The sequence below is a fragment of the Protopterus annectens genome, chromosome 12.part0 (genome assembly GCF_019279795.1).
Source record: "Protopterus annectens isolate FY-2018-M chromosome 12.part0, PAN1.0, whole genome shotgun sequence".
NCBI classification, from domain to species: Eukaryota; Metazoa; Chordata; order Ceratodontiformes; family Protopteridae; genus Protopterus; species Protopterus annectens.
In genome coordinates, this window is record NC_056746.1 from 95,186,129 (window position 1) to 95,202,459 (window position 16,331).

The following is a 16,331-nucleotide window of genomic DNA, read 5'->3' on the forward strand; positions in this document are numbered from 1 at the left end:
CTATGTAGCATTTGGGCCAGTGCCTGTGACTTTAGTAGTCTACTGACCACTCTCTCCAAATCATGGTCAGAAAGCCTGGATGACCTTGAAGATCGGCTCCGATGGCTCCGCTCCGAGAGGAGAGGCAAAGCCGGAGCCGAAAGTATCGGCTCCAAGGAAGGGGACCTAGACCTCTTCCTCGAAGGAACCATCGGAGCCGATGAAACTACTGAAACTGTCGGAGCCGACAACTTATCGGCACCGACAGGTAGCTTCGATGTATCAGCTCCAGCCAGAGCCGATACGGCCATAATGTAAGGGTGTCGGAGCCGATTGGAGCCGATACCGATGCCTGGGCCACATGGTGGTCGGAACCGATCGGAGCCGACACCGAAGTGGTCGAACCAGAGTCGGCACCGATAGCCATCGGTGCCGAAGGTTTAGGTAACCCAGAATCGGCTCCAGCCGGAGCCGATCTCGACTCTGAATGAGTCGGAGCCGAGGCCACAGGCTTGGACACAGAAGCCTGGGCCTTGGAAGACTTAGAAGTCTTAGATGGGGCCGACTTAGCCGGACAGCCCTCCGGCTTAAGAAGGCCCCTCAAAATCAATTTATTTCTTCTTTTCTGCAGGACTCTCTGGCTAAAAGAATGACATATAGCACAGGAGTCCTGCAGGTGAAGAGGCCCCAGACAGTACAGGCAAGAAGTGTGACAGTCTGTCAGAGACATCTTCTGACAGCACGAGTCACACTTCTTAAAGCCTGAGACCCTTTCTTTAGACATGGTGTAAAACACACACACACACACACACACACACACACACACCAGTCCAAGAAATTAAATTAAATATACCAAAAGGTATCACTAACAGACACACACACACACCCTAACAGGGGGGGATGGGATGGGTTTTAGTCTGACTAAAAGTTTTGAGGAGACAGGGAAATTTTCTGTCAGAAAGGAATTAAAACTAAGTTAAAACTAATAATTTAAGGATTTTTTGTAAAAAGGGGCTAAAATAGTAAAGTAATAATTCACTTACCAGGAGCTGGTAAAAGGAGGACCTCATCAGCGAAGCGGCAAACGAGATCTGGGTACTTACCGCCTTGCATCATGGGATATGGGGCTGCCTCGAGCTGGTAAAAGTGACTCTCGAGCTTAGCAAGTGCCGAGTCGGAGCCGAGGATCGGCTCCGAACCCATCAAGCAAGAATGAAGGCGAGATTGACAACTTAACATTGAGCCATAGTGAGAAATTGACATGTTTGGGTTTATTAAAATTAGTGCTGAAAAATAATTTTATATTTTTTAAAAGGAGAATTCTATCAACAAGTAAAGGGTGTGGCGATGGGCGCACCTTGCACCCCAACTTATGCTAATTTGGTATTAGCAAAACGGGATGAGAAATCTATATTTGGATCTGAATATTCATCTAACTGGAACCTCTATAAAAGAGATATTTAGATACAGTAATTCTGTGGACAGGAACCAGAGAAAAAATGTGATGAATTTATGGGCTGTATGAGAAGTACAACTATCTTTTTAGATTTCACATATAACATTTCAGATGAACATTTACAATATTTAGATGTGGAAATCTTTAAATTTAAAGGGAAATTTAAGTCCAAGATTTTTAGAAAGCCCACTTTTTGTAACTCCTTCCTGCATTACAATAGTGCCCAGCCCCCATTTCAAAAGGAACATAGTAAAAGGTCAGTATGCTCAGGGGAGCCGGATGACATCCTTGGAAGAAGATTTTAAGAAAGAAACCAAGGTGTTGAAAAGTTTCTTTATGGAAAGACGGTATCTGACCGACTTAGTGAATGGGGTTATTGATGAAATAAATGTTGGCAGAGTAAATTCAAGCCTAATTTGGAAGAACTTGATGAACAGGAAAATATAGTTAATAGTCAAGAGCAAGGTTATGATAGAGCTTTGGTGCTAGAATATAATGCTTTAGCAGGACCCACAAAGAGAATTATTAGTTCCGAATGGAATGGATTTGTTACTTATTTCAGACTTGGAAAAAAGTTACCAAAATAACCCTTAAAGTTTGTATATAAAAATTCACAGAGTTTGAAGAATACTTTGGAAAGTGATGGTAGGAACCAGGGGATAAATAAAAGAAGGAAAGGAACATATAAATGTGGGCACTGCTCCCAATGTGGACTAGGTGTTTATTGAAAGGTTCATAGGTTCATAGGTTCATAGGTTCATACTAGGCTATCTGCCCGAGGGCATTTACAAGCCTAGCCCATAGTTTTGTGGCTTACGCCACCCCTTTAGTATGGGGAACTATACCCATTATTTTGCTGTGCCTCTGTTGAGCAGTGACACTGAGGTAATCCCTGGGGTATATCTGCGATCTCCCATCCATTGGTCAAGATTTCTCTTGAACAAGGCCAGCGAGGTGCTCTGCCTCACATATACCGGGATTTTATTCCACAGCATAGGGAGTCTTTGGGTGATGAATCTATCCCTCCAGCACGTCCTATTAATAGCCGTGTCGAGGTTTACGTCTCCGCCCTTGTGGCTCTGACGGATCTAGATTTTTGAGGTGAAGCATATTCATCAAATCTGGGTTTGACATGGCCTTGTATGTTAGGCAAAGGTCACCTCTGAGCAAGCGGTGCGACTGAATAGAGCTGGAGTTCTTTCAGTCGGGCAGCATAGGACAGATGTTTGAGACCCTTTATCCTTTTGGTGAGGAACTTTTGTGGCCTCTCCAGCTGCTGCAAGTGTCGGGTCAGATACATTCCGAATGGGGCATTGTACTCAATCATTGGTCTGATGAGTGATGAGTATAGGGAGACTATGACCTCCCTTGATCTAGATGAGAATCCCTTCATGATAAGGTGGGCAATGTAGAAGGTCTTCCTAACTACTTTAGCTACATGGGTGTCGAATGACAGACTACTATCAACCTGGGTCCCCAGGTCCCTGATAACTTCTTCTGTACTCAGGAAAGGAGGAATAAGTGGATTGTAGGGTCTAATTACTATAATTGTGACTATGGGTACAATATATCTTGCAACATGTATAGAATGTTGATCCTTCTATATTGGAAAGACTGAACACAAGTTAAAGAGAAGGATCTACGTATGATACTTTGAATAAAATGGAGAATAATGCTCTATATAAACAAATGTCATAAGTCAGATTTCATGTTTTTTGTAGTGGAAGAGGTGAAGAGGGAAGCCAGGGGTGGATTATGGGAAGAGAGAATTGAGTTTAGAGAGTTATAGTGACAAACCACTCTGGAAGCAGCAAACACCAAAGGTTTAAATGACAATATATCCATAGTTTCACTATTAAAAATGAGATGTGCCAAGCTATAATGTGGTTTTAATGTCATTACCTACTGTGTCCACTAGAGGGAGCTTTAACATCAACTACAACCAAGCAACATGGAGATTTTTTTTTTAATTTTTGTATAGATGGAAAGGCTTTTATTTTTTATGCAAATGGTAAAGTTATGAGTTTTAATTAATATTCTCATGTTTTTAATCATTTTATATTATGTTCACAATAATATTTACAACAGGTTCTAACAAGTGATTTTTAATATTTTCAATATTCAAAGTAGAAAAGTATGAAATGGTTTTAAACACATCATTAATGATTTATTCTTTGCAAGTTTGCACAGTTCCAATTGGATTATTTTAAAAGTTAGAGGCTATATAAATGGTAAACAGGAAATTTGTAGTCATCTGATGAAGTCTTTATTGATGGGCTAAAAACTCTGGTGTTTAAATGTGTCTGTGTGTATTGAATGTGTATAGTGAGTGTATTTAAAATCGGAATACAACTCTCAAACTGCTTTAAATTTACTTTCTTACGTTTTTGCATACCAAGGTACTGTTTTATTGGATTATTGGTTACTTTTCAGTACACTGCTCGTATTTACTTGCTTTACTATATTTCAATAAAAATACAAAATCTGAATGACTGAGAGACTTTTTTTAGAAGCGGCATACTAAACTATGAAAATCTGAGGGCAAAGTACCAGGTCATAATTTGCAAAAAAAGGCATCTGAAGTTAGACTTTTGTTTAGGGCCACCTTTCTTACCTGTCATAAAACAGAGTTAGTCAATGGCTTTGTATGTACTAAATAAAAAAAAAAAAAAAAACCCTACGTCACAAGATGGGTTGCCAACTGGCTCACGGACAGAACCCACATGGTGACAGTTGTGGGAGCTAGGTCCATCTCGAAACCGGTTACAGGTGGTGTTCCCTAGTCCTGGGACCCCTCCTGTTCGGCATATACTTTTCAGAGGTACAGGCAAGCACAGGAGGACTATGACTGACCAAGTCCGCAGACGACTGTAAACTAGGGGCTATAATCGACTCCCCGGCTGACACAGACATCCTCTAAAAGGGTCTCACTAAGACGGATACCTGGTGTCAAAATCATGGCCTCAAGCTAAATGCCAAAAAGTGCATGGTCATCCCCTTTGGAAAAAACAAAGTACCCACAAACTACTACATAGGTGGCAGTCCCCTAAATACGCAAGACGTAATAAGGGATCTGGGGACCCAAGTAGATAGTAATCTCTCCTTTGATAATCACATTGCCAAAGTGGTTAGAAAATCCTTCTACGTGGCCCACCTAATCACAAAAGGGTTTGCATCCAGATCAAAAGAGGACATTGTGCCCCTCTACACATCACTCATCAGACCCATCTTAGAGTACAATGCCCCATTTGGGATGTACCTTACAAGGCACCTGCAACAGCTGGAAAGACCACAGAAGTACCTCACCAAGAGGATCAATGGCCTCAAACAGATGCCCTATGCAGCTCGACTGAAGAAACTCCAGTTGTACTTGGTTGCATACAGCCTACTCAGAGGTGATCTCTGCCTGACATACAAGGCCATGTCCAACCCAGAATTGACATACTCCACCTTATCCCCTCAAGCCACACGCTCTAGAGATCTAAACCTTACCACAACAATAAATAGGACGTGCTGGAGGGATAGATTCCTGTCTCAGAGACTTCCCATGCTTTGGAACAAGATCCCAATCTACATTAGGCAGAGCTCCTCGCTAACACTCTTCAAAAGAAACCTTGACGAGTGGATGGGAAACAGAAAGTTTACCTCAGGGATCACTTCAGTGACTCTGCTGGACAGAGGCAGAGGGAACTTATCTAAGGGGACGGCGAAAGCCAACACATTCTGGCTAGGCTTATAAATGCCTTCGGGCAGATAGCCAAGTACCCACCTATGAACTTAAGAAACACAAGAGCTATTAACATGTAATCTTCCAAATCTGCATCACAGCACAAAAGCCAAACATAGCAAATTTGCCCCTCTCCCTAAAGGCTATAATTTATTACAATGCTCTGCAAGAAGCAGGTTCCGCGTTTACATGGCAGTGGCTGTAAGCAAATAAACCAGGACTCTAGTGTAGTGTAAATGGTATGCCAGCCAGGTATTCCAGTTAGGAATGACCCAAGAAAGACTAGCATATTTTGTTTAAAATAAAATGTGACCGGTAATGGAATCTTACTTCTGTGTATACATGAAAACTTTAATGACATTAACTCAGAAATGTTTGAAGCAGGTAGTCTTAACAGGACGTAAAAAGCATTATCTAAAGATTTGTTAGTGGTTAAATTTGGAAAGTAAAGCCAGGAAAAAGTGACAAGATGACAAAACTGCACCCTTTCTTCAACCTGAATTTGGAGAATACATTTACCTTTAAGGCACCTGGTCGCTCCTCCTTTTTGGAGACACTATCCTTATGAATGGTTTGGGTAAATGCAGGCCATGGAGAAGAATGTTGGTATTTGCTTGCACTGGAAAACAGCTCATAGCCACATTTGGAGCACACATACAAGCCTGTTTCCAAAAGAAAAATTAAAATTATATACAAGTACAGTTTTCTCTTTTGTCCCTGTACTACTTATCAAAGTCCTACTGAAGGATTTAACATGGCTGTAGGACTGGCCAACATATTACATTTAGCTAAGAATAGCAAAAGAAAAATCCTTGAGTGAGGCCATGTTTTACATTTACAAGTAACATAATTCTCTGTAGTAAGAAATTAGAATAGATACAACAGCTTTTGCCAGTCATAAAGAATTATGTTTCCTTTACAATACACTTAAAACAGAAAGAAAGCAAGGAATAAACTAAAAAGGCCCAAAACGGTACCTACCTGAGTATACCATGTTCTCAGAGTTCTTCTCTATCATATTTATTGGTGTGCTACATCAATTTAAAGATTTAAGGTATAATTTTGTAATTATACAAACCAGGGATCTGCATCTAGGCACCCTAGGGGACTTCTCCCTCTAGGTCTGGGCAAGAATAGTAAGATAATGCCCTAAACACAGCCTTGACTACAGCCATGCCTACTCTAGATGCCCATAATACGCTTAGATAAAAATGTAAAACATAAGCACTCAACTAGAAGAGTGCAAGAGTCCGGAGCCAAGAGGATGCAAACTTCTATCCGGCATTAAAAAGAAATACATTCACAGCACAACTTTGTTTCTCACACTGATGTAGCTCATCCAATTGTTGACAACAGGAAAAAAAAATTAAACTTAGCTGAGAAGCTGCCTCTCAGAATTACCTATCTACAAATCCTGAAGATACTGCTACTAGGTAGGACCTTGTTTTGCAAGTGCTGGAGACTTTCCAGAATCCTGCATTCAAACACTATTAGCAGCTTCCAAGGCCCACCATACCGTTCCTGGTTAAGCAATATCAATAGTCAGTCCGTCCATCCGCAACCCCTTTTTCCCCATTTTGCACATGGGGTTGGGGTGTCACTATCCATACCATTCACTCGCGCACACACAAATCTAGGTCCAATTTAGAGAATGTCCAATCCACCTACTGCATGTCTTTGGAATGTGGGAGGAAGCCCACGCAGCTGCAAGGAGGACAAGCAGACTCTGCACAGAAGGCACCCTAGCCGAGAATCAAACCGGAGAACCTCTTCCTGTAAGGTAACACCACCAACCTCTGCACCACCTCAGTCATTTTCTTTTAAACGAGAACATTTAAGGAACTTGTCTAAAACAGCTCTGATCTTACTTCTTTTTAAACTTCTTGTAAATATAGTTTTGTTTGTTTGTTTACAGCTACATCATGTCATTATTCAGTATAACTTAGTTTTAATGTTGCTATGCATATAACCTGGGCACAGTGTGCAAATGGTCACATTTGATAAGTGCTCTAACTTGGCAAATAAAATTAAACAAAAACGTTTACAGGTTTTAATGATCAGGAACACACAAGACCAAGCCAATAAGGCTTGTTCTACCGAACTGCATAGCAAATAATGTTTCAGAGAAAGGCAGTCTGAATGGTATGTCACCTGCAGAGTTTGGAGCACTGAACCCTTTAAAAAATGATGATATGTAAACATGAAAAAGAAGGAAACATTGATTAAAGGATAATGTGTATTAAGCGGATGACTATTACACTCAATATGCTGCTAGAAGGTATTGTTCTTCAAACAAACTGAAAGTCTTAGTAATTACAGTTTGGAAAACACAAGAGGTCATCAGAGTAAAGAATACATTTTTTTTAGCTGTTTTACAGAAAAGTTGGTATTTCCAGGCACACAACCTACTGGTGGCTTTTTGCTACACATTTCTAAACCTGGGCTACTCATAAGTATTGTTTATGTTAGACTTAAGTTTAAGTTAAGTGTTTTATGACAAAACTATTGGCCTAAAAAAAGAAAAACTGTGCAGGTCATACAAAATCGTATGCATCGTACAGTATGTGGGCAGTTCACATACATGTACGGATGACTCCGAAATTAGGGCACTTTGCAGCATGGAGGCACTTGTGCAGAAATTCCTTAAACTATTGTACATCTGCATACCAGTACTACAAATCAGAAACCTGGAGATAAACATTTAGGATCAGTACAAGGTTAGTTTTCATTCTATACGTGAATAATCTTCCTCACAAATTTGATTTTACAGGTAACAAATAAGATGCAGTAATCCAGGTGCTTCTTTAAGTTACAAGAGAGACATTAGCCCTTATGTGTGCATCTTATCATATCGGTCTTTAAATTTTAAGATGAAAATAATTATATCCTCTGATTAACATCATCTGTTCAGGAACTAAAAAAAACATGAAATAAGGTATACTTTGATTATACAAATTAAAAAAGCCACATATAGTTTTAATCTTTGTGGTCTCAAAACCTGTCCATGGACTTAATACTTGTGTGTTACGGTCATATTTAACAGTAGCAGCATTGAATCGATACAAGATCACAACATTCCAAATGATATTACGACAAAGGCATCTTCAGTTTTGATTTCAAGGAAAACGGACAATGTGCTGAATGAAAAGTCTGGCACATACAAAGGTAACCACAACAACATGGAGTTCAAATCTTTCACTGTCCCTTTCTTAAAGTCAGTTCACCCATCTTGTATGGTTTTAGTTTTTTACAAAAAAACAGAGTTGAACAGTACAACATCTTCTAAAACCCATTTGTAAAAAAATACTTTTCTTTAGTTCAGACTAAGCCCAGCCACTGGGGATGCAAACCCAGCCACTGAGGACGCACAAGCCAGTGCATTTCTTTGTGCCGGTCCCAAGTCCAGATAAATGGGAAGGGTTGCATCAGGAAGGGCCATCCAGTGTAAATTTTGCCAAAGCATACATGCAGACAGTACAGAAATACATACCGGATCGGTCGAGGCACGGGTTAACAACGACCGTCACCAGTACTGTTGGCCAACAGGGTGCTGGTGGAAATTAGGCTACTGTTGGCCGAAGGAGAAGAGGGGGAAGGCATGCCCAAAGGCAGGTAAAGGCTAGGACTGTGACAGTGAGGGTCGGAACTTTGAATGTTGGCAGTATGACTGGTACAGGGAGAGAGCTAGCTGATATGATGGACCGAAGGAAAGTTGGTATATTGTGTGCTCAAGAGACCAGATTGAAGGTGAGCAAGGCTAGGTGTATTGGAGGTGGTTTCAAATTGTTTTATCATAGTGTGGATGGGAGGAGAAATGGCGTAGGCATTATTCTGAAAGAACAGAATGCTAAGAGTGTTTTGGAGGTGAAAAGAGTGTCGGATAGAGTGATGTTTATGAAACTGGAAATTGATGGTGTAATGATGAATGTTGTTAGTGCATATGCTCCACAAGTTGGGTGTGTGATGGATGAGAAAGAAAAATTTTGGAGTGAGCTGGATGAATTGGTGATGACTGGACCTAAGGATGAGAGACTGGTGATTGGAACAGATTTCAATGGGCATGTTGGTGAAGGGAACAGAGGGGACAAGGAAGTGATGGGTAGGTATGGTGTTAAGCAAAGGAATGCAGAAGGTCAGATGGTAGTGGATTTTGCGAAAAGGATGGACATGGCTGTGATGAATACGTATTTTAACAAGAAGGAGCAGCATAGGGTGACATACAAGAGTGGAAGAAGATGCACACAGGTGGATTATATCTTACGTAGGAGGGCCAGTTTGAAGGAGATTGGAGACTGTAAAGTGGTGGCGGGGGAAATTGTAGTTAGGCAGCATAGGATGGTGGTTTGTAGGATGACATTGGTGATCAAGAGGAGGAGGATGAGTGTGAGGGCAGCACCAATGATCAAATGGTGGAAATTGAAAAACGGTAACTGTGAGGTGATGTTCAGGGAAGAGTTAAGACAGGCACTGGGTGGCAGTGAAGAGTTACTGAATAGCTGGGCAACTACAGCAGAGCTAGTAAGAGAGACGGCTAGAAAGGTGCTTGGTGTGACATCTGGAAAGAGGAAAGAGGACAAGGAGACCTGGTGGTGGAATGAAGAAGTACAGGAGAGTATACAGAGAAAGAGGTTGGCAAAGAAGAAGTGGGATTGTTAGAGAGATGAAGAAAGTAGACAAGAGTATAAGGAGATGAGGTGCATGACAAAGAGAGAGGTGGCGAAGGCTAAGTATAAGGCGCATGAAGAGTTGTATAAAAGGTTGGACACGGGAGAAATGACCTGTACCGATCGGCTAGACAGAGGGACCGAGCTAGTAAAAGATGTGCAGCAGGTAAAGGTGATAAAGGATAATGAGGGAAACATACTCACAAGCAAGGAGAGAGTGTGTTGAGCAGATGGAAAGAGTACTTTGAGGGGTTGATGAATGAAGAGAATGAGAGGAAGAGAAGGTTGGATGATGTAGGGATAGTGAATCATGAAGTGCAGGATTAGCAAGGACGAAGTAAGGATAGCTATGAAGAGGATGAAGAACGGAAAGGCTATTGGTCCATATGACATACCTGTGGAAGCATGGAGGTGTTTAGGTGAAATGGAAGTGGAGTTTTTAACCAGATTGTTTAATGAAATCTTGGAAAGTGAGAGGATGCCTGAGGAATGGAAAAAAAGTGTTTAGGTACCGATTTATAAGAATAAGGGTGATGTGCAGAGCTGTAGTAACTACAGAGGGATTAAACTGATCAGTCACAGCATGAAGTTATGGGAAACAGTAGGGGAAGCTAGGTTAAGAAGGGATGTGATGATTGGTGATCAGCAGTATGGTTTCATACCAGGAAAGAGCACTACAGATGCAATGTTTGCTCTAAGTGTGTTGATGGAGAAGTACAGAGAAGGTCAGAAGGAGTTGCATTGTGTCTTTGTGGCTTTAGAGAAAGCATACGACAGGGTGCCTAGAGAGGAGTTGTGGTATTGTATGAGGAAGTCGGGAGTGTCAGAGAAGTATGTAAGAGTGGTACAGGATATGTACGAGGGTAGTGTGACAGCGGTGAGGTCTGTAGTGGGAGTGACGGATGCGTTTAAGGTGGAGGTGGGATTACATCAAGGATCAGCTCTGAGCCCTGTCTTATTTGCAATGGTGATGGACAGGTTGACAGACAAGATCAGACAGGACTCCCCGTGGACTATGATGTTTGCAGATGACATTGTGATCTGTAGTGAGAGTAGGGAACAGGTGGAGGAGACCCTGGAGAAGTGGAGATATGCTCTAGAGAGAAGAGGAATGAAGGTCAGCAGGACTAAGACAGAATATATGTGTGTGTGAATGAGACTGAGGATAAAGGAATGGTGAGGATGCAGGGAGTAGAGGTGGCAAAGGTGGATGAGTTTAAGTACTTGGGGTCAACAGTTCAGAGTAATGGTGAGTGTGGAAGAGAGGTGAAGAAGAGAGTACAGGCAGGATGGAGTGGGTGGAGAAGAGTGTCAGGAGTGATTTGTGACAGACAAGTACCATTAAGAGTGAAAGGGAAGGTCTACAAGAGGGTAGTGAGACCAGCTATGTTATATGAGTTGGAGACCGTGGCATTGACAAAAAGGCAGGAGTCAGAGCTTGACGTGGCAGAGTTGAAGATGTTAAGATTTGCACTGGGTGTGGACGAGGATGGACAGGATTAGGAATAAGTATACTAGAGGGTCAGCCCAGGTTGGAAGGTTTGGAAACAAAGCCAGAGAGGCAAGATTACATTGGTTTGGACATGTGCTGAGGAGGGATGCAGAGTATATTGGGAAAAAGATGCTGAGGATGAAGCTGTCAGGCAACAGGAAAAGAGGGAGGCCTAAGATAAGGTTTATGGATGTGGTGAGAGAGGACATGCAGGTGGATGGTGGAACAGAGCAAGATGCAGAGGACAGGAAGAAATGGAAACAGTTGATCTGCTGTGGCGACCCCTAATGGGAACAGCCGAAAGAAGATGATGATGATGAAGCCTTTTAATTTTAAAGCAATGTAAATTTAAAGGATAGCCGTCTGCACTTGAGGGATCATACTCTGGTAGATCTGGCTTCTACAATATAGGAATCCAACCCCTGAGAAATTTACGTCTGAAAAATGAATGTCAGCACTTTACGGGGACACTCCACACAAACAGGAAGTTTATGAATGGAAGTTAAACACACTGTGGCCATGTTGCCCCCCCCCTACATAATAGTGGTAAATTGGGAACACAACTGTGTGGGTTTGAGACAAAATGCTACATATTTCAAAGCTGTTTCATAGATTCACAAGTACTAGGTAAACTACAGACCATTACATGACTAGTAAAATCACACTCAAAGTTCCCGGGATGGGAACATGGGAGGGATTTGTGGCTCCCCATCCAGTCATCTAGGTTTACCTAGAACGTAGGAAGGACAATACTCTGCATAACATAGTTGGCCCTTGGTCCAGTGGTGGCAAATACACTGTAACACACTTTGATGCGATTCATTTATCTGCTGATAAAGGATTTGGTTCTTTTAACTGGGTGTCTGATGAACCATTTGTTCTGTAAAGGAGATGATAGGATGGTCGGCTCTTTCATGCTTACAAAGCTAAATGCAGATCACCACAACGGAATCTATAAAGGCAGAATACAGAAACAGGACTGTTAGTTGATCTGGAAACCTGAGGGTGTTGAGGTCACTGACCTTTTTAATTAGACATTTTGAAGCCATCTTAGAAAGAAAAATCCACTACCTCAGTGACTTTTCAAAAAGATTAGCAAAAATTAAGGAGGGCCAAGGATTACAAGACTTTCAATATCCAAACTGATGAGAGCCAACAGGCTAGTGAGACTGATGTGTCTACAGTCCATGGTTGAGTCGCCCTTGCAAAATGGCATTACAAAGTCGGTTCCCCAAGCTTCAAGAATGTAAACACAAGACAGGCTTAGATTAGAGAGGGGTTTAGACAGGCCACATTTAGTACTAATAAATCAGGTAACCTGGTATGTTATCAGGGACCATTATTGGGTGTCCTTAGCCTTAGAGAAATCAAAGAGTAATTATATGTGAATGGCTGCAATGGTGGCACAGTTACACCTATGGGTGGAGTAAAATTTCTCATCCAAGATATTAATAAAAGTAGCAGTATTACTGTACACTAGCTCTGAACACTGCCTGATGTTAGCTCTTAACTTCCTGACCGAATTAAACATTTACAGTTATTTTTGAGTTTGGTAACTCTATTAAGTTTGTTTTCAGATTTTATCTTTCTACTGTCCTCAAGCTCTTTGCCAACTTGCTTTAGTGTGCTTTCTTAAGATGGGTACATTCAAAACCTATTATAAGCATTAAAAACTACAGTTCTCTTATTATAAAGTTTTGGTATTCTACCATAAGGGTTTGTTTTGAATTTTGTTACATTTGGTGTGGATAGGCACTGCCTTATCACCAAAACTATTTATGTGGGAATAGAAGTCAGAGGTACAAGTGGTGACTTCAGCAGTGGAATCCATTGTAGGATGATTATGGCAGAATTTATTCAAGACATCAAATATTTGAAGAAGGTTTGCTTTTGAGATGTCTCTAAACACAGAGGTATCTCAAGGGGAAGTACCACCAACTTAAAGGGTATAGGTTTATGGTCCAATTTAATGATGGATGATTTTTTTTGTTAAAACTCCAAGTACTGAGAAGAGGCAGCTTAATGTATTTCAAATTAGATTTTACTATGTTGGAATTTCCAGCCAAAGTACTCTGCCTAAAAAAAAGGCACTACAAGAGCATCAGAATTTGAAAGCCATATAACAGGTGCAGACGATATCTGAAATATCAGAAAGGCTTGTTATCCACACCTCATCTTAAGTTAACAAAACTAGATTCTCCACGAATGACACCAGCTACATAGCCAGTTATTAAAAAAATGTATCTTCTATTTGAACCTTGGCATCATTCGGAGTGATGGTCCTTCTTGGTCCATGCACCTACATAACAAGGTCATAGACTTCTGCATGTCAGTCTAGGTACAGTGCCTGAAGTCATACTCCCACATGTAGAAAAAACAGATTATAATCATATTTGTGAGGAATTAGAGCTCTAACAGCCCCTGCTGTATTCTGGCTCCTGGCTTCAGAGACAAGTAACCAACACCCAACTCATATCCAGTCTGATGAGGGTGGGGTCCATGGCCACAAGAGACCTAACTATTACTGAAAGTACTGTAGGTTGAAGTAGCTTCAGTGGGCTATAGGGGGATAGAGTCATCACTCTTGCTATTCTTAACAGGTATTAATTCTGGCCAAGGCCTGCTAGGAGAAGGCGGGTGTTGCTGTGGAAACAATGGCAGAGTTTTTTTTTTTCTTTCAGTCCTTAGCCTATGGGCTTGAGAAGTGTTCATTTAATCTCAACTTGAGTTAGTGTACTTTAGTGTACTGGGCGTACTAAACGTGTTTGGAGGTGAGAAGGCAGCCTCCAAATTCATTAAATACCTCCCACATATCGAGGCACTGTAAGGTAGCAAAGTCACTTGCTCTGCTGGCTCAAATACTTTAGTCAGGCTAGAAGGAGCAAAAGCTGACCAATGCCATAACAGCCAGTGCAGTCAAAATGGGTATGAAAAAAGAAGATATCTTACCCTACTTTTGGAATAAGACATATGTGTATAACATAATGGAGTAGAAATATATTATATACTCATCTATTCTTTCATCAAAAGGGAAGAAAAAAAGCTTTTATTTAAATTTTGCTTAAAAATGTTTTAAGTTGCCTTTGTGACCTGTGTGGTGATATTTTTTTTTGTTTTGTTTTTATCTATCTATATTTTAGCAACCACGGAAGTCCACTGGGTCAGGAACCCGTTTTCAGTGGAGGCCCAGGGAGGAAAAACTCCACAATTAATACAGCCAAATAAAAATATAGACACTTGACAAAAAAATATATATATATTAAATTTTACACACACACACACACACACACACACACACACACACACACACACACACACACACACAAGAATACATAGACAATATAAAGGTATGTATCAGAACTTGTATAAACTTGGATAACAGTTGGTAGTATAGTATAGAGCTTGAGCAGTTTCTTTTTGGCATTGCATGAAAAAAAAAAAAACACATGGCAGTTCTGGCCGAACAGCTACAGCGATAATAGAGCTGTGTTGCTGTCAGGGTAAAAGTTATTTTGAACTGTGGAAAGTACAGTTGTGTACACTTACTATAAATATAGATGTTAGAGTGTATTCACTGTTGCAGTTATTACATTTGGGTTATCTGCTTGCAGTAGCCCTCAGTCGGCCTGATTAACAAACTCTTGGTTCCTCCGTCGGTTGCCGTCCCTTCTTCCATGACATCAGGTGTACAAAACATGCAGCCAACGCCATTACATCAGTTTTTCTTGCCCCAGATGTCAGGTGCCCCCCTAATGGGAAGCAATTAAATCTATAAATACAAGGATATACCTCCAACAAAAAAGCAAATACACCAAAAAAACTTTTGAGCATAGTAAAGGAAAGTAGAGGTATAGCCAAAAAAAGAAAGGGGGCTGGAGGAAGGGTAACCAGGACTGCAACAGTGAATACACTCAAACATCAACATTTATGGTAAGTGTACACAACTGTACTATGTTCTTCGTGTTTCACTGTTGCAGTCATTACATTTGGGTAGATTCCCAAAGCTAAGGTTGGAGGAGGAATTTAAATAGAATTAGGACCAGCTATAAGGCCCTGCAAGACCGCAGTGGCAAAGCCAGCTCTGGATTTAGAGAAAATTGGCAAATGATAATGCTTGGTGAAAGTATGTACAGAACTCCAGGTAGCAGCTTCTAGGATGTCCCTGGTAGGGATGCCTCTGAGAAAGGCTGCAGAGGTAGATGCAGCCCTGGTTGAATAGGGTCTGATGCCCTGTGGGATAGGTTTTCCATGGTGCTTATAGCAGAAATGAATGCAGTTGCCTATCCATTTTGAAATGGTTTGCTTTGAAATAGCTTTCCCCTCTGTCCCTGCATCAAATGCCACCAGCAGTTGTTCAGATTTCCTTTGAGGTTTAGTCCTGTCCAAGTAGAATCTAAGTTGTCTGTGCACATCTAAGGAGTGCAGTATCCGTTCCCCTTTGTTCTGTGGGTTAGGAAAGAAGGTAGGCAAATGAATGGACTGATTAAGAGCCACACTGGATACCACCTTGGGCATGAAGGAGGGATAGGTCCTGAGGGACACCTTGTCCGCATGAAAGATGATGAAAGGCTCCACTACCATAAGGGCCTGTAATTCAGATACCCTTCTTGCTGAAGTGATTGCCAAAAGGAAAGCTGTTTTCCAATAAAGGAATTTTAAATCTGCAGTAGCAGCTGGCTCGAAAGGAGGAAGAGTGAGTTCCTCAAAGACAAAGTTAAGGTCCCAGGCTGGAGTTGGAGCTCTACTGGGTGGCCTTAAAGTTTTGGCCCCTCCAAGAAACTGCTTGAGCAGTGGGTGAGAAAAGAGGGGAGGCTCTGTGCTATAACGAGCTGAAATGGCTGAGGCATGAATTCTGATGGAGGAAAACAAGCCCTTATGAAGCATCTCAGTCAAGTATTGTAGAATCTGAGGTAAATTGGGTGCCGCTGCGCCCATCCCTTGAGATTGGTTCCAGGCACAGAATCTTTTCCATTTTGCAGCATAAGATTTTCTAGTACTAGGCCTCCTTGCTTC

At 41.3% G+C, this 16,331-nt stretch overlaps 1 protein-coding gene across 2 annotated transcripts in view; it reads right to left on the minus strand.

The window, feature by feature from the left end:
* MSRB1 (methionine sulfoxide reductase B1) overlaps positions 1-16,331 on the minus strand; it is a 128,812-nt gene that overhangs the window by 78,019 nt on the left and 34,462 nt on the right. For both annotated transcript variants that reach the window (XM_044089109.1, XM_044089110.1), the window contains exon 2: positions 5,682-5,824. In XM_044089109.1, the coding sequence (XP_043945044.1) occupies positions 5,682-5,824 (143 nt within the window). The remainder of the gene's footprint in view (positions 1-5,681; positions 5,825-16,331) is intronic.